This window comes from Salmo salar, chromosome ssa14 (genome assembly GCF_905237065.1).
Source record: "Salmo salar chromosome ssa14, Ssal_v3.1, whole genome shotgun sequence".
Taxonomy (NCBI): Eukaryota; Metazoa; Chordata; class Actinopteri; order Salmoniformes; family Salmonidae; genus Salmo; species Salmo salar.
The window spans coordinates 14,387,287-14,406,639 of record NC_059455.1 but is presented as its reverse complement, the minus strand read 5'-3'; the positions used below and the strand labels follow the sequence as shown (position 1 = coordinate 14,406,639).

The 19,353-nt window shown below is 42.5% G+C and overlaps 1 protein-coding gene and 1 long non-coding RNA gene across 5 annotated transcripts in view; one reads left to right on the top strand and one right to left on the bottom strand.

Annotated features, from left to right (window-relative positions):
- LOC106568916 (rab effector MyRIP) overlaps positions 1-14,169 on the bottom strand; it is a 63,783-nt gene extending 49,614 nt beyond the window's left edge. For all 3 annotated transcript variants that reach the window (XM_014139747.2, XM_014139749.2, XM_014139748.2), the window contains exons 1-2: positions 13,159-14,169; positions 8,425-8,605 (exon numbers count right to left, since the gene is read on the bottom strand). In XM_014139747.2, the coding sequence (XP_013995222.2) occupies positions 8,425-8,605; positions 13,159-13,258 (281 nt within the window). In that variant the 5' untranslated portion in view covers positions 13,259-14,169. The remainder of the gene's footprint in view (positions 1-8,424; positions 8,606-13,158) is intronic.
- Positions 14,170-14,725: 556 nt separating this feature from the next.
- On the top strand, positions 14,726-18,658 carry LOC106569019 (uncharacterized). Of its 2 annotated transcripts, none has more exons than XR_006758748.1 (3): positions 14,726-14,845; positions 15,526-17,560; positions 18,039-18,658. It is a non-coding gene; the product is annotated as an uncharacterized lncRNA (long non-coding RNA). The 2 variants fall into 2 exon arrangements; XR_001320432.2 differs by lacking the exon at positions 14,726-14,845 and having other exon boundaries at positions 15,606-15,718; positions 17,447-17,560.
- Positions 18,659-19,353: the final 695 nt, after the last annotated feature.

Below are 19,353 nucleotides of genomic sequence, written 5' to 3'. Positions count from 1 at the left end.
ACGGATTTAAGTTTGCCTGCATTGGAGCGCCGCTTCTGGATGAGCATTTTCTTGTATGCTTATGGCCTTTTACAGCTCGTTGAGTGCGATCTTAGTGCCAGCATAGGTTTGTGGTGGTAAATAGATGGCTACAAATAATATAGATGCAAATTCTCTTGGTAGATAGTGTGGTCTACAGCTTCTCATAAGATACTCTACCTGAAGCGAACAATATCTTGAGACTTCTTTAATATTAAACATCGAGCACCAGCTGTTATTGACAAATAGACACACACCCCCACCCCTCATGTTACCAGACGTAGCTTCTCTGTCCTGCCAATGCATGGAAAATCCCACCAGCTCTATATTATCCGTGTCGTCGTTCAGCCACGGCTCGGTGAAACATAAGATATTACAGTAGTCTTGATCGTATATCATCCATTTTATTTTCCAATGATTGCACGTTGACCAATAGAACGGATGGTAGTGACTAACCACTAGCCTACCTGCCACCCCCAATGACGGGGATTTGGGCCGTTTCCGAGAAAGCAGTATATCCTTCGCATTTGACTCGTTAAAGTAAAAATCTTCGTCCAGTTCGAGGTGAGTAATCACTGTTCTGATGTCCAGAAGTTATTTTCGGTCACATGGTGGCGTAGCAGGAAGATTGGAATGCTGTGAAGTAAGAGGTCAATTCAAATCCCAGGGGTGGACATATGGAATAATAATTACTTTATAAATGAACATGCAAAATGTAATCATGTGTGTTAAATATGTAAGCTGAAAACACTGTGTTAAAAAAGCATTGTTTGTGTGTGTATGAGTGAGCCTAACCTTGCCAACAAACAAAGAGCTGTGAATGGCTCAGCCACAGTAACAAGGGGTGATGTATAATGATGAAACAATCATTTTTTTGTAGAATGTTTCTTTGGGACTATCCCGATGACTGATACATAGGAATGTTAGTATTTAATAAAATGTATGCACTCTACTGTAAGTCGCTCTGGATAAGAGCGTCTGCTAAATGATTAAAATGTAAAATGTAAATGTTCTTGCAACGTTCTCATGAAATGTGTCTAGAACATTAATATCTTATAATTTGAGAACATGGCAACCATGTTCTGTGTATGTTTGGTGGGACGTTGAATGAATATTCTCCTAACCCTCAGAAAACTGGACACATGAATGTTCTTGCAACCTTCCCATGAAACGTGTCTAGAAAATAAATATCTTATATTCTGAGAACATGGCAACCATGTTAGCACTCTTTTACCAGGTACTGCAGGAATGTGAGAATAGAATGGCAACCACCTCAGTGGTATTGGGTAACATAAAACTCAGCAAAAAAAGAAACGTCCCTTTTTCAGGACCCTGTCTTTCAAAGATAATTCGTAAAAATGAAAATAACTTCACAGATCTTCATTGTAAATCGTTTAAACACTGTTCCCCATGCTTGTTCAATGAACCATAAACAGTTAATGAACATGCACCTGTGGAACAGTCGTTAAGACACCAACAGCTTACAGACGGTAGGCAATTAAGGTCACAGTTATGAAAACTTAGGACACTAAAGAGGACTTTCTACTGACTCTGAAAAACACCAAAAGAAAGATGCCCATGGTCCCTGCTCATCTGCGTGAACGTGCCCGAGGCATGAGGATTGCAGATGTGGCCAGGGCAATAAATTGCAATGTCCGTACTGTGAGACGCCTAAGACAGTGCTACAGGGAGACAGGGCGGACAGCTGATCGTCCTCGCAGTGGCAGACCACGTGTAACAACACCTGCACAGGATCGGTACATCCGAACATCACACCTGCGGGACAGGTACAGGATGGCAACAACAACTGCACGAGTTACACCAGGAATGCACAATCCCTCCATCAGTGCTCAGACTGTCCGCAATCGGCTGAAAGAGGCTGGACTGAGGGCTTGTAGGCCTGTTGTAAAGCAGGTCCTCACCAGACATCACCGGCAACAATGTCGCTTATAGGCACAAACCCACCGTCGCTAGACCAGACAAGACTGGCATAAAGTGCTCTTCATTGACGAGTCGCGGTTTTGTCTCACCAGGGGTGATGGTCGGATTCGAGTTTATCGTCGAAGGAATGGGCGTTACACAGAGGCCTGTACTCTGGAGTGGGATCGATTTGGAGGTGGAGGGTCCGTCGTGGTCTTGGGTGGTGTGTCACAGCATCATCGGACTGAACTTGTTGTCATTACAGGCAATCTCAACACTGTGCGTTACAGGGAAGACATCCTCCTCCCTCATGTAGTACCCTTCCTGCAGGCTCATCCTGACATGACCCTCCAGCATGACAATGCCACCAGCCATACTGCTCGTTCTGTGCGTGATTTCCTGCAAGACAGGAATGTCAGTGTTCTGCCATGGCCAGCGAAGAGCCCGGATCTCAGTCCCATTGAGCACGTCTGGGACCTGTTGAATCGGAGGGTGAGGGCTAGGGCCATTCCCCCCAGAAATGTCCGGGAACTTGCAGGTGCCTTGGTGGAAGAGTGGGGTAACATCTCACAGTAAGAACTGGCAAATCTGGTGCAGTCCATGAGTAGATGCACTGCAGTACTTAATGCAGCTGGTGGCCACACCAGATACTGACTGTTACGTTTTTTGACCCCCCCACCCCCTTTGTTCCGGGACACATTATTCAATTTCTGTTAGTCACATGTCTGTGGGACTTGTTCAGTTTATGTCTCAGTTGTTGAATCATGTTATGTTCATAGAAATATTTACACAAGTTTGCTGAAAATAAACGCAGTTGACAGTGAGAGGACATTTCATTTTTTTCTGAGTTTATATAGTTTCTCCCTCTTAACTCGGATCTCTGAGACCACACTGAGTGTGATGTGTCTTCCAGTGCCTCTGGGCTCTCACTCATCCCTATATGGTATTGTGTGATGCTCCTGCATGTCAAAGGAGAAATTGAAAAGCAGAAAAGCAGCATGCATAGAGCCAACAGCAAGCACTTGGGGACAGACGGGTAGAGAGAGAGAGAGAGAGAGAGAAAGCCTTAGCCCAGGTATACTAGCTTAATGAAATGAGAGTTTAGCCTCTTGATGCAATAACAACTGAAAAGGGTGGTGTGTGTGTGTGTGTGTGTGTGTGTGTGTGTGTGTGTGTGTGTGTGTGTGTGTGTGTGTGTGTGTGTGTGTGTGTGTGTGTGTGTGTGTGTGTGTGTGTGTGTGTGTGTGTGTGTGTGTGTGTGCAGTAAACAAATTATAGCTCAATGTCATTAAGCCATTGTGTCATTAATAGACAGTAACTAAAGTACCAGTCAAAAGTTTGGACACACCTACTCATTCCATGGGTTTTCTTTATTTTTTACTATTTTCTACATTGTAGAATAATAGAGAAGACATCAAAACTATGAAATAACACATATGGAATCATGTAGTAACCAAAGTAGCCTCCATTTGCCTTGATGACAGCTCTTGGCATTCTCTCAACCAGCTTCATGAGGTAGTCACCTGGAATGCATTTCAATTAACAGCTGTGCCTTGTTAAAAGTTTTGGCCAATATTATTTCCTTCTTAATGCATTTGAGCCAATTAGTTGTGTTGTGACAAGGTAGGGGTGGTATACAGAAGATAGCCCTATTTGGTAAAAGACCAAGTCCATATTATGGCAAGAACAGCTCAAATAAGCAAAGAGAAACAACAGTCCATTACTTTTTACCTTTATTTAACTAGGCAAGTCAGTTAAGAACAAATTCTTATTTTCAATGACAGCTTCGTTCTGCCCCTGCCCCTTGTTCAGGGGCAGAACGCCAGATTTTTACCTTATCAGCTCGGGGATTCGATCTTGCCACCTTTCAGTAACTAGTCCAATGCTCTAACCACTAGGCTACTTGCTACTTGCATGAAGGGCCGTCAATCCCTGAAATTTCAAGAACTTGAAAGTTTCTTCAAGTGCAGTCGCAAAAACCATCAAGTGCTTTGTGAAACTGGCTCTCATGAGGACCGCCACAGGAAAAGAAGACCCAGAGTTACCTCTGCTGCAGGGGATAAGTTCATTAGAGTTAACTGCAGCTCAGATTGTAGCCCTTATTATTGCTTCATAGAGTTCAAGTAACAGACACATCTCAACATCAACTGTTCAGAGGAGACTACATGAATCAGGCCTTCATGGTCGAATTGCTGCAAAGAAACCACTTCTAAAGGACACCAATAAAAGAAGAAACTTGCTTGGGCCAAGAAACAATGGACATTAGACTGGTGGAAATCTGTCCTTTGGATCTGATGAGTCCAAATTTGAGATTTTTGTTTCCAACTGCCATGTCTTTGTGAGACGCAGAGTAGGGGAACGGAGGATCTGCGCATGTGTGGTTCCCTCCGTGAAGCATGGCGACGGAGGTGTGATGGAGTGTGGGTGCTTTGCTGGTGACACTGTCTGTGATTTATTTAGAATTCAAGTCACAGTTAACCAGCATGGCTACCACAGCATTTTGCAGCGATACGCCATCCCATCTGGTTTGCGCTTATTTATTTTATTTTATTTTACCTTTATTTAACCAGGTAGGCCAGTTGAGAACTAATTTTCATTTACAACTGTGACCTGGCCAAGATAAAGCAAAGCAGTGTGACAAAAACAACAACACAGAGTTACACATGGGATAAACAAACATACAGTCAATAACACAATAGAAAAATCTTTATACAGTGTGTGCAAATGCAGTAAGATTAGGGAGGTAAGGCAATAAATAGGCCATAGTGGCGAAGTAATTACAATTTAGCATTAACACTGGAGTGATAGCTGTGCAGATGATGCTATGCAATTAGAGATACTGGGGTGCAAAAGCGCAAAAAAATAACAATATGGGGATGAGGTATTTGGGTGGGCTAATTACAGATGGGCTGTGTACAGGTGCATTGATCAGTTAGCTGCTCTGACAGCTGATGCTTAAAGTTAGTGAGGGAGATATAACCAGCTTAGTGGGACTATCATTTGTTTTTCAACAGGAAAATTACCCAAAACACACCTCCAGGTTGCATAAGGGCTATTTGACCAAGAAGGAGGGTGATGGAGTGCTGCATCAGATGACCTGGCATCCACAATCACTCATCCTCAACCCAATTGAGATGGTTTGGGATGAGTTGGACCACAGTGTGAAGGAAAATCAGCCAACAAGTGCTCAGCATATGTGGGAACTCCTTCAAGACTGTTGGAAAAGCATTCCTCATGAATCTGGTTGTGAGAAGGCCAGGTGTACAAGTGTACAAAGCTGTCATTAAGGCAAAGGGTGGCTACTTTGAAGGTTTCTAAAATATAAAATACGTTTTGAATGGTTTAACACTTGTTTGGTTACTACATGATTCCATATGTGTTATTTCATAGTTTTACATTTACATTTAAGTCATTTAGCAGACGCTCTTATCCAGAACGACTTACAAATTGGTGCATTCACCTTATGATATCCAGTGGAACAACCACTTTACAATAGTGCATCTAAATCTTTTGGGGGGGGTTAGAAGGATTACTTCATCCTATCCCAGGTATTCCTTAAAGAGGTGGGGTTTCAGGTGTCTCCGGAAGGTGGTGATTGACTCCGCTGTCCTGGCGTCGTGAGGGAGCTTGTTCCACCATAGGGGTGCCAGAGCAGCGAACAGTTTTGACTAGGCTGAGCGGGAACTGTGCTTCCTCAGAGGTAGGGGGGCCAGCAGGCCAGAGGTGGATGACCGCAGTGCCCTCGTTTGGGTGTAGGGACTGATCAGAGCCTGAAGGTACGGAGGTGCCGTTCCCCTCACGGCACCTCACTATTATTCTACAATGTAGAAAATAGTAAATATAAAGAAAAACCCTTGAATGAGTAGGTGTGTCCAAACTTTTGACTGGTACTGTATGTCACCAGCATTTGATTAAAACAGGATCACAGGATCTGATGCTAACTAAACTATCCAGTGTCTTATCTCTGAAACTACCTATGAATCAATGAGGAAATTATGCTTAATAATCAATATGATGATGAATACAGCTGAAGTTCAATCAAGCCACACTTCAGGAAACCAGCAGTGCATTATGCTGTGTTGAAACTGCACCATCAAGCTCGCCCAATCTCCCCAGCCTGGCTGTACAAATCCAGACATAAATGGAAAACAACAAGATTAGTTGATGGTAAGCGCCTGCCCTGTTTACTAGAATCAAACACAGCAGCAGCAGCTAAACTCACTTCCTAATCACTGGGGAAGTGAAGGGTAAAACATCTGGTTGGAAGATAGAGCGGTGAAGACCGCCAACAAGAGTATGCTGGATATGCGAAGGTTGTACAGTTGTGATATAAACTAAGTGAAGCCTTGGTCTTTACAAACTGGTCATCCTCTTGTCAGTTGCCACTATCTTGAGATCAGTCAAAGAGGAATGAAAAAAGGTTCAGCTTAAGCTAAACCTAGTTAGAGTCTCCAAGGACTGAGCACACACTCCTTATGTGGTTTATAAATTCCAGGTTGTAGCGACAGCACATCTCTACTATTCTCAGTCAAGTGGATCAAGCCTCCATGGTAGCTACATCTCCATAAAGTTGATACGTACCTTATTGCACTGAGTGTCGCAATAGATCACGAGTGAATGCTGGCCAGACACCAAAGATTCAGGCCAAGACTTTGATTAGTCCAAAACAATCTAATAATCTTGGCCAAATCCCCATATTTCAGTTACCACTGATTCAACAACAGCCTCGTGAACCAGCCTGGTTGCGTGATAGCTCACCATTTTAACACAGCTATCAGACTGGTTCTGCGAGGCTAGATCAACTCTGTGCCCATTAGGACAGAATAACTCACTGTGGTTTTCAGACGTGGTTTTCAACAGGGAAAGAGATACAATCGCATCATGTACATAAGCATGCATTAGAGGGAGAGAGAAAGAGAGAGAGAGAGAGATAGAGAGAGAGAGAGAGAACTGTCCCTGAAGGTTCTGGAGCATAATAGAGAGATAGGACTGAAGTGATGACATTCTAATGTTATTTTAACCCTCTAAAGGGCATAACTCAGACCATGAATCCATTAACAGATGCATTTAATTCATTGCGATTGTGGGTATTCAGAACCAACCAAGGACACCTCTTAGTTTCATTCAGTTAGTATCCAATTATCACAAACAGCACACTGTGGTCTTGACTCTTGTATCTAAGGACCTTCAATAGCTGTCATTGGAATTCACACACCCCTACCTAATTGTGCAAATCTGAAAGGACTGGTAATGACTGGATGGGTATAAGCAATATAGTACTGTACAGTAATGCCTCTATTTCCCCCCTGATAGGCCATATTGATTATCCCTATCTTATCCTCTCAGATCTCCCCAGGTCCCTTGGGGGTTTGGGATTGGGCCTATACCAGTTTCCATGGTGATTTAGGCAGGAGGTGAGTCATAGTCAAACAGGAAAGGGCAGGCTCTTCCTGTCTCTTGTTTTGGAGACACAGTGGGCCAGAGGCAGGATGGGAAATCTCCTGTGATATCCAATGCCTGGACTCCAGCCACCCAAGTCATAGACTGTTCTCTCTGCTACCGCATGGCAAACAACAAGTCTGGAACCAACAGGAGCCTAAAGAGCTTCTACCCCCAAGACATGAGACTGCTAAATAGTTAGTTAAATAGTTAACCAATAGCTACCCGGACTATCTGCATTGACCCTTTTTGCACTAACTCTTTTGACTCATCACATACGCTGCTGTTACTATTTGTTATCTATCTTGTTTCCTAGTCACTTTATCCCTACCTACAGTATATGTACATACCTACAGTACCAGTCAAAAGTTTGAACACACCTACTCATTCAAGGGTTTTTCTTTATTTTTTACTATTTTCTACATAGTAGAATAAGAGTGAAGACATAAAAACTATGAAATAACCCATATGAAATCATGTAGTAACCAAAAAAAGTGGGGCGGCAGGTAGCCTGGTGGTTAGAGCGTTGGACTAGTAACCGAAAGGTTGCAAGATCAAATACCTGAGCTGACAAGGTAAAAATCTGTCGTTCTGCCCCTGAACAAGGCAGTTAACCCCCTGTTCCTAGGCCATTATTTAAAATAAGTATTTGTTCTTAACTGACTTGCCTAGTTAAAAAAAGGTTAAAAAAAAATCAAAATCGGTTTTATATTTGAGATTCTTCAAAGTAGCCACCCTTTGCCTTGATGACAGATTTGCACACTCTCTATTTTTCTATTTTTTTCTCTCTGTGTTGTTGGGAAGGACCAGTAAATCAGCATTTCACTACACCTGTCTACACCTGTTGTTTACGAAGCATGTGACAAATACAGTATGATTTGATTTGACCTAGATGGAAATCTGTGATCCTCCATAACCCATAGCAAGTCCCAACAAGTTGACTACTTTAGAATAGTGAAAGCCTTCAATGGCACTACCCATGCTAAACCAGGCTTTGTGGCAAGTGTGCCCTCCATCCAACTCTATGGTCCAACGATCCAAACTCACCTGAGGCGCTCGTCCTCTTTCTTCCGGAGCCTCATGTCCCGCTGCACCACTTGTAGAACGTGCTCTGCCTCATCGTCCGTCAGTCCCGACATGTCCAGCTTCCGCCTCATGGCTGACTCAGGTACCTCAGTCAATCCAACACCCTGCCCCAATCTGTTGTCTCCACTGAGCTCAGGACAGACTGTAAGGGGATGACAGATATTGGGAAAAGGTCAAAGGATGACGTTTCTCCTAGATTATGATATAAGGACAGTTTGGGTTGTTTCTTCTAATGGTTAAGGTTTGGATTTGAGAGGGTTAAGTTTGTCTTAAGTGTGTGCCTAACGTAGATCAACACAGCACAACAGAGAACTATGCTCAGTGTCGTCTCCTCCTTCAGCAAAGTCGTTTTCAGTGAGCACACTCTTTGAAAAAGGGTTCTAAAAAGGGTTATTTGCGGAGGAATAGGGTTCTACCAAGAACTGTTTTCGTCTGAAGAACCCTTTTTGATAAACAATGGTTCATTGTAAGGCAAAGGGTTCTATCTAAAACCTTTAACATTCTATGTTTCTTTCTTTTAAATAGTGCCTGAGCATTAGTGTTGACCTAAGTAATTAAACTTTAAAATCAGGAGTTTGAATAATCTGATCAATTTAAAAAGATACGTGTGAGAATGTTTTAAAATGTATATGGAAATATTGTGAATGCATCTGGTATTCCCTTAATCACTTTACATTTACAGAACTGACAATTTATATATTTGCCATGATTTCTGTCTTTCAAATTCGTATTTTCTGTGATTTTATTGAGCAGAGAATAGGTGAATAGAAGGGAGTATGAGTGAACCAGCAGTGTCCCCATGGGGACAAACCCAAATAACCATATATGGTTCTACTTTACACCTTTTTTCAAAGAGTATATCACACACCTCACTGCTGTATCACTAACAACTAGCTACATCAAGATTAAACTAAAACAGATATACAGTTGAAGTGAATGTGAAATGTCAGAATAATAGTAGAGAGAATTATTTATTTCAGCTTTTATTTCTTTTATCACATTCTCAGAAGTTTACATACACTCAATTACTATTTGGTAGCATTGCCTTTTAAATTGTTTAACTTGGGTCAAACGTTTTGGGTAGCCTTCCACAAGCCTCCCACAATAAGTTGGGTGAATTTTGGCCCAATCCTCCTGACAGAGCTGGTGTAACTGAGTCAGGTTTGTAGGCCTCCTTGCTCGCACACACTTTTTCAGTTCTGCCCGCACATTTTCTATAGGTTTGAGGTCAGGGCTTTGTGACGTCCACTCCAATACCTTGACTTTGTTGTCCTTAAGCCATTTTGCCACAACTTTGGAAGTAAGCTTTGGGTCATTGTCCATTTGGAAGACCCATTGGCGACCAAGCTTTAACTTCCTGACTGATGCCTTAAGATGTTGCTTCAATATATCTACATATTTTTTCTTCCTCATGATGCCATCTATTTTGTGAAGTGCACCAGTCCCTCCTGCAGCAAAGTACCCCCACAACATGATGCTGCACCCTCCCCCCCCCCCCCCTCCCAGGCTTCACGGTTGGGATGGCTTGCAAGCCTCCCCCTTTTTCCTCCAAACATAACGATGGTCATTATGGCCAAACAGTTAGATTTTTGTTTCATCAGACCAGAGGACATTTCTCCAAAAAGTGAAATCTTTGTCCCCATGTGCAGATGCAAACCGTAGTCTGGCATTTTTTATGGCGGTTTTGGAGCAGTGGCTTCTTCCTTGCTGAGCGGCCTTTCAGGTTATGTCGATATAGGACTCGTTTTACTGTGGATATAGATACTTTTGTACTTGTTTCCTCCAGCATCTTCATAATGTCCTTTGCTGTTGTTCTGGGATTGATTTGCACTTTTCGCACCAAAGTACGTTCATCTCTAGGAGACAGAACGCGTCTCCTTCCTGAGCGGTATGACGGCTGCGTGGTCCCATGGTGTTTATACTTGTGTACTATTGTTTGTACAGATGAACGTGGTACCTTCAGGCGTTTGGAAATTGCTCCCAAGGATGAAGCAGACTTGTGGAGGTCAACAATTTATTTTCTGAGGTCTTGGCTGATTTCTTTTGATTTTCCCATGATGTCAAGCAAAGAGGCACTGAGTTTGAAGGTAGGCCTTGAAATACATCCACAGGTACACCTCCAATTGACTCAAATTATGTCAATTTGCCTATCAGAAGCTTCGGAAAGCCATGACATAATTTTCTGGAATTTTCTAAGCTGTTTAAAGGCACACTCAACTTAGTGTATGTAAACTTCTGACACACTGGAATTGTGATACAGTGAATTATAAGTGAAATAATCTGTCTGTAAACAATTGTTGGAAAAATGACTTGTGTAATGCACAAAGTAGATGTCCTAACTGACTTGCCAAAACTATAGTTTGTTAACAAGAAATTTGTGGAGTGGTTGAAAGACGAGTTTTAATGACTCCAACCTAAATGTATGTGAACTTTCGACTTCAACTGTACAAATTAAACCTGTTTTACTTTAAAGGTCTAATGAAATTCTGTGTCTGTGCTCCTGGAATGAATACATGGTGGCTTTGCAGTGTTTTGTCAGTGTGGGAGCTTTCTGGTATGCAGGTCAGGTAGAAAGACCTTCCTATCCAATCCTTACATAGCATAATTTGTCTTCCTGTGTACAAACAATGCAGCAAGAGAGCCATAAGCGTTCCGAAATGCACACTTATTTACAAAGTGTTATAAAAATGATCTCCTTTTACAGAAGACTGAATTGTAATTAGTCCCTTTTCACTTAGCAATGAGATGCCTTTACTTGAGTGAATGAATATAACCTAATCATCCATAAATTAAATATAACTGTAGGCTCTGACTCTCTCTTAAATCAAGATACCATTGTCTAGGTTGGTTCCAAGTCCTTCATTTCCTCCAAGACAAAAGACAAATCATGGTTGGTATTTTGTGTGTGTACGGGAAACACAAAACTAAATATTTTATATGAACAATGATGAATGAAAAGCTCAACTAACGCTCTGTGCTGAAAAACAAGACTGAACACAAGATTACAAGTGTGACTGATTGAAAGAAAACATGGGTGAGCTACACTGTGCTAGATACTTGTAGTCTCAGATTGAACAACAACATTGAGCTGTCTGACTCTTCAGGAGCAGCCAAATACCCACCAGACCTGGGTTCAAACACAATTTGAAAACCTTCAAATACTTTTAGCGTTTGCTTCAGCCTGCCTGAAGTGCCAGATTGGTGGGTTTTGCACTTTTGCAACTGTTGCATTTGATCCATTGCACCGGGCAAGGTCAATCAAGCCTAGATAAAGTATTTGAAATTATTTGAAATAGTATTTGAACCCAGGTATGACACCTATCACTGGCTTGTTAATAACTCCTGATTAAGGTGCTAACTACAGCAGGTGATTAGGACTGCTCTCAGCACAGCAGCACCCTAAACCCCATGGTGAGAGAACACACATTTCAATCTGCTAAGCCACAACAATCAAGCCGTTTTGTAAGGAGAATTAGTACTCATGACCTGAATTACATTTCCCAAGTGTTAATTTTTCTCTCATTCTGACTCACAGAACAATATTTAAAACAACGTTAACTGTATATGAACTAGAGGACAATCAGGACAGTCAGACCCGAACCCGAATGGAGCCAACGACAACCAGACCTAGACCCGACCCGTACCCTAATGGGTCTGGGTCTAGACCAGACCCGAACCGGAATGGAGCCAACGACAACCAGACCTAGACCCGACCCGTATCCTAATGGGTCTGGGTCTAGACCAGACCCGAACCGGAATGGAGCCAACGACAACCAGACCTAGACCCGACCCGTATCCTAATGGGTCTGGGTCTAGACCAGACCCGATTGGACCCGAGTGAGAAAAAAAAAGAAGAACATCCGCCAAGTTGCCATTCTGGTAAACAAATAGGTTTTTATATGTTGGCTTGGCCTTCTATAAATCAATAAATTCACCTTATTAGTGCAAAATAAATATGCTATAGGCTATGCAGAGCTGTGGTCGGGTCCATTCGGGTCTATTAGCTGTAGTTGACTCGAGAGCCGATGGCAATCAAACAGACCCGACCCGGACCTGAGGGAAAAGTTTGAATTTTTGGACCCGGACTCGCTTAGGTCCTGGGACGGGTCTGGGTATCCAGGTTCAGGTAGACCCGTGAAGACCTCTAATACCGTATGTCAGAAGTCCCAGAAGAGATTCAACTGTGTGTGTGTGTGTGTGTGTGTGTGTGTGTGTGTGTGTGTGTGTGTGTGTGCGTGCGTGCGCATGTAGGCAGTCCAAAAGCTGATGTCTCACTCCAACTCTGACATAATAGCGTATAATAACTGATTTACAATCTGTTGAGCTGATGTGAGGAGGAACACAGGAGTCCCTATTCCTGGAGTTAACAGCAAACATTGCCTGCATCTGTACAATCCTGTTAATCCATTCAGTATCTCTTTTGGAGGGGGTGGGGAGGGGGGGACGAGAACGAGAGAGATTGAATGTACATTTGTGATTAATTCGTTATTATACCAGTACTACCTTGTGATGATAGTGATGAACAGTGAAATCCAATTAATATTAATGAATCGGCTACTACTATTAGGATATTCTGCTTCATCAGTCGTATAGTACTACTATAACTTTGACGGGGTGTAATAATAACATTTTAATTTGTCATTAAAAACGTAGCTGATATCAGAACATTAAAATGTAGAGAAATAAGTAACTCACCGGGTCCGTGTCCTAGTCTTCTTCTGAGTTCCACACCGGTACAGTAAGCAAATCCCGGTCTCTGGCCAGATGTTGTGCAAGTCAGCTGTCGTGCGCGCATTAACACGATTTATAAAAAACCAGAAACACTCTAGCCTACATGATCATATCCGTGTAAGTCAAGTCCATTTCATTCCCATTTCATGTTAGTCTCTTCAGAATTTCAACTGACTTTTTAGGCAACTCATGCATAAAGCTAGTAACCTATGTTTCAGTCTCTGTACAGTACGGAAAGGGCGGCATCTGGGCTACTAACAAGCGCAGTTGAAGTTGCAAACACCTGCTGGCGAAAGAGCCTATCAGACCGCGACATAAAAACCGTTATTTTACTGTTTGGAATGAACGCGGCACAGTAGGCTAAACTGTAAATTAATTTGTACAGCCCGTCAGTAATATAACAAAGACTATGCCACAGTAGTTCATTTCATCGACAAAAGTTAATATAATTGAGCAATACATTTAACATGAAATGTTTTTAACTGAATGAGAATAAAGTCATTATATTCTAAGCTTCCATCATCTATTTCTAAGGAGCAACTATAGCTGGATTTTGAGGTTAACTTTTCATGGAACAAAGTTTAACACTCCATAATCACATTGGCCCACTAAACCTGAAATGCGATGAAATAATACACTTGTAAATACAAATTTGTTCATGGGCACATTTTAGCACATTTTTAATGTATGTCATGAGCAACCTAACGCTCTCTGAAGCTTTTACCCTGGGATCCCTTTCCCATTCAGATAGCCATGCTCCTCATACCCTTACTGAACCCAACCAGAAAACAATGCATTCTATACACGTGTCAGCCCAGCATGAAAAAAAAGAGAGAAAAACAGGTACTCAACTGCAAGAGATGGTGAAATAAATACAAACTAATAACCAGGAAACTCCACAGCCTGTGACTATATCCCAGAAAAAGAAAAGCAAGCTCCTGCTGGAACAGTGAACAGTCACACAGTGAGGTTTCCTGGGGTAAGGAGGCTTTTTGTAGCCTGGTCCCAGATCTGTTTGCGCTGTCTTGCCAATGTGAATGGTCATTAGTGGGACACAGATCTGAGTCCAGGCTTTTTGAGGGAGCCAGTAAAGGGATTCTTTGGAGAATTAAGCTGGACTAATGATTGCTTCATGTGAAACCCCAGTCACATGAGGATCCAGTCAGCTGGGGCTGCTGCCAGGGCTATGGTGTGGTGTGGTGTGGTGTGGTGTGGGAGGGCAAAGTTCTCTGGGGGCCTCTGCTGCTCCATGGCACGTCTCTAATCTCTGATGCTTGTAGTAGACTCGGTATCAGAGCGCAGAATCACACCGTAATCACACTATTCCCCATATACTGCACTAAGTAGTACACTATACAGGTAGTTGAATTGAATTGAGAGAGAGAGGAATGGTGAGAGAACTGGGAAGTGGGTGTGTTGCATGCATGGGTGCATGAGTGTGCGAAATGCATTTGTGCGTTGTGCTTGCGCATGTGCGCCCGTGTGATAAAAGTACAAAAGGGAGTTGAGTGTGTAGCAGGTTGTAGTGTATCAGTATGGAGCAGGCTGTGTGGCTGCTGGGCGTCCTGTGTCTGCAAGTCTGTCTGCTCTCCACCACAGCCCTCCCTGACCAGACAGACGAACAGCAGCCTTACAAACCAACCAAGCCATGGTAAGACATTCCAATCCTCTGTTCTTTACTGGTCAGAATGAACTGTGTTCTTCTACCCACAGAGTTAATTAGAACACTAATATAAATGTTTCTCCATGGGTCTACCAACCTTTGGAGTCGGGGAACATTGTGAGTCAGTGAGAGTTTGTCCACTAAGGTCACAAATAAAGTAATCAGTACGGTACATGATTTACTCTTGTCTTCAAAGCACATCATGTCACGTCCTGACCAGTGAAAGAGGTCATTTGCCATAGTCGAGTGGTCAGGGCGTGGCAGGGGGGTTTGTTTTGTAGGTATTTTGGGTTTTCTGTTTCGATGTGGGTTTGTTCTAGTTATCATTTTCTATGTGTTGGTTTTCATGTTCGGCCGGGTATGGTTTCCAATCAGAGGCAGTTGTCTTTCGTTGTCTCTGATTGGAAGCCAGACTTAGGCAGCCTGTTTTTCCTTTGGGGTTGTGGGTAGTTGTTTTCCGTTCTAGTCTAGTGTACCTGACGGGACTGTGTTGGTCGTTGTTATTTTGTCAAGTGTGTTCATTAATGAGTTTGAAAATGAGCACTATCCACGCTGCGTCTTCGTCTCCATTTTACAACCCCTGTGACACATCAATGATATTACTGTGTGCATGTGCAGGCTTCAACTGTGTGGGGTGACACACGTCATGTTTTCACTCAATTATCCAGGACCTCTGCCATTCAGGACCTCTATACCAGGTGGTGTCAGAAGAAAGCCATTAACATTGTCAAAGACTCCAGCCACCCGAGTCATAGACTGTTCTCTCTGCTATCGCATGGCAAGCGGTACCGATGCTCCAAGTCTGGAACCAACAGGGCCTTGAACAGCTTCTACCCCCAAGCCATAAGACCGCTAAATACGGTAAAACTTCAATTAGTAGCTCAGGCATTTATCACTGAACACCAACAGCGCTTATTGGAGTCTATTTCCTTAATTCACACAGCTTTTGCTCAATAAAATGCTGAAAAGACCACCGCACTGTTTACTGTGACCAGTATGACCAGTATAAACATTATAATAACAAATCCATCGCAGATCAGACTTGCAAAGACTAGGCTGCCTATCATACACCCCCAATTTCACACTTCAGCACCATTCTCTCACCAGTTTCACCTTGTTGAGCTTTGTATCCCCCGTAGTTCCAATCACATCTGATAGAATTCACTATTCAACGTTTGTCCAGGTCCCCAGGACATTGTGAGATGCCTTCAATACCGTCCACTTGGGGCAACTTAACCATCAAAGTTAATTATGATTGACCGTCAATTTTTTTCTGTTTTAACAACCTTTTAACAGCCTTACCTACTTTCTCTTAGACATTTATCTCCCCCTGGACAGATGTTGAATACTGAAGTGAGACCGTGAGATCTCGTTGCTAGTTGAGCTGACCATGTCACCACACTTCTGTTTCATCCATGGCAAGGATGTGGATCTCCTTTCTCTTCTTTTGCGCAATCTTTGCACACTCACTGTAGTTCACTCATAAACAAGAGAATTTAGACCCTGAGTTTATTTGAAACAGGCTCTTATTGGCTGATACTGTATGTGTGTCGATGCCCGACTATTAAAAAGAACAGGCAGCTATTTGAGACTGCGTTTATCTGAAGTTTTACGGTAGTTAGTTAAATAGTTAACCAACAGCTACCCGGACTATCTGCGTTGACTCTTTTTTACTCTTCACATATGCTGCTGCTACTGTTTTTTTTATCTATCCTGTTGCGTAGTCACTCTATTCCTAGTTATATGTACATAATTACCTCAATTACCTCGTACCCCTGCACATCGACTCGGTACTGGTACCCTGTGTATATAGCCAAGTTATCGTTACTCATTGTGTATTTATTATTGCCTTTTTATTATTAAGTGTTATTACTTTTCTATTATTTCTCTATTTTCTTTCTCTCTGCATTGTTGGGAAGGGCCCGTAAGCATTTCACTGTTAGTCTACACCTGTTGTTTACAAAGCATGTGAATAATAATATTTGATTTGAATTGAATTATAGTAATAGAGAATGGAAATGTACGAATAGATGAATTGCTATCATATTCATATTTCTGTGAGGCTTATGTTCAGAAGGTTTTTTTACTTCCGATGTTCGTTTCTCAATAACTAATTCCTATTAACAATGAGGATGCAATTGTTGTATTGGGTAATATCCTGCTGATGTAGAAATTGTATGGTGTCAAAGATAATACCAACTCCTTATCTTATCTGAGGGTACAGTTCCAGTGCTAGAGAAGTTACATTGCGCCATTGGGGTTGTCGAAGCAATTGTCATGGTAACATGGTGCTGTCAGCTCCCTACCAAAAACCCATGTAATGTTATTCATCCACACGTACAAGAGAGCTATCCAAGCCTACTGTAGCTAGGCTGGCTGGGCTGTCTGTCCACTTTAGTGAAGATACATGTTATATAATACATGAACTCCACTAACATCACTAAGGTATGAAAATATATGCAGTCAACAGGAAGGCTCATGTCCAATCATACAGTGAGCACCACCTCAGATGAGAAACAATTAACCCACAACTTCAGAAACTGAATTTCATAAGAACCACTGTCTGATTCCACTCTCATCTGGCCTCAGAGTTCAAGGACTAAGAGGCAGACTGAGGCCGAGGGCCAATGCAAGAACGGTTGTCTCTCCCTCATAGGAGAGATGAGTGGACTCTCCAGAATGCCTGGGCCTCCTACCGGTTGGGTAAGACTCGATGATTCGATTGGATGAGTTTGTTAGCCACATTCACAGGGTCGCAGATGTAATTGCAGGGTACAGTGAAATTCTTAAGCTCAGAGCTCCAACAATGAAGGTCAAAAAAGAGAAGGGAATGAGAAAATATTAAATAATAATATATACGTATTATTAGGGTAAATGTCCATGGGGGGGTGGGAAGTCAGGGGGGGCAGGAGGGGGAAAGGGGGAGCAGGTAACTGCCTAGTGGTGGCTATTCAGGAGCCTGATGGTCTGTGGGTAAAAGCTATTGGTCAGTCTTACAGTTTTTGACATGATGCTCCTATACTACCCGCATCTGAGTGATGGAAGCAGGGAGAAAAGGCCGTGGCTTGGGTGGCTTAGGTCCTTGACAACCAAACAAAGACTTGAAGAATCAAAGTGGTTGAGTGGTCAAGAACCACTGTTCTTGTTTCCACTGTCTGAACCCTCGCTCCTTTATCCTCAGAGTTTAAGGATTAAGAGGCAGAAGAAATTCAGGAGTGAATGCAAGAAAAACCAGAAAATGTGTCGCTCCCGCCCAGGAACCTTCACACTCATGAATGCTCCAGAGCGCAGTTGGGTAAAACACCAACAACCAAAGAGGTTGTTAGTAAAGCAGAAGCTGAGAAAAGTGATGTTTTCTTATGGTTTGACAATATGTATCACGTTTCAGGTAAGACCCAGATGCAGAACATGTTGAATAAACAACAGTTTATTAATCCAACAGGGGCAGGCAAAAGACAGGTCAAGGCATGCAGGGGTCAGTAATCCAGATAGACAGGGCAAAGGTACAGGACGGCAGGCAGGCTCAGGGCAGGCACAAAAGGTCAAAACCAGGAAAACAAGAAAACAGGAACAATCGAGAGCCATTGGTTTTGTCTTGTCTTCCATCACACCTGCTTCCAATTCCATCAATTACATGTTGTGTATTTAACCCTCTGTTCCCCCCCATGTCCTTGTCCGTAATTGTTTGTTGCAGTGCTTGTGCACGGTATGCTGGTATTTTACCGGGTTTTGTTTTACCCATTTATTGTATTGTTCTGTTGACGATGGTTTATGATTATTAAACACAACCGTTGTAAATCAGTTTCCGCTCTCCTGCGCCTGACTTCTCTGCCACCAGTAGCATCGCATTACATTTACACCACTGCCCCATACAAATGATAATTACATTTAGTCTGTTTTATGCATAATACGCATAGTATTTGTGTCATGCAATGTGTCATGCATATGAACTCAAGATAGTGCATTTATATTGTTACAGAGCAGACATATTCATGCATGTGTATACAAATGTAAGCACAAGCAGGGGTCTTGAACCCCCTTGAGGTTCTTGAAAGAGCCGCCAAGGAAGTAAAAGGGAAAAAGGCCATTTGAGCAGCAGCAAGGGATGAAGAAAATAGACTGAATGACACTGAAGACGTACATTAAGGATAAAGAAAATGAACATGTACCTGTGTGAAAGAGAGGCTATGATAGAGTAGCAGAGGAACACAAGGTATTATCTGATGACATGGAGTCTGAGCTTGATAAACATATCAAGAATCTCGCGGACAAGTTTCATGGGCTTAGTTGCCTCAAATGCAGAGACGTTGCCTCTAAATTGGCACATCGAAACAACATCCCTGTCCCAGACAACTCGTCAAGAAATGCATGGGTAAGTGATATTGCAAAGAGATACACTACCGTTCAAAAGTTTGGGGTCACTTAGAAATGTCCTTGTTTTTGAAAGAAAAGCTAATTTTTTGGTCCATTAAAATAACATCAAATTGATCAGAAAT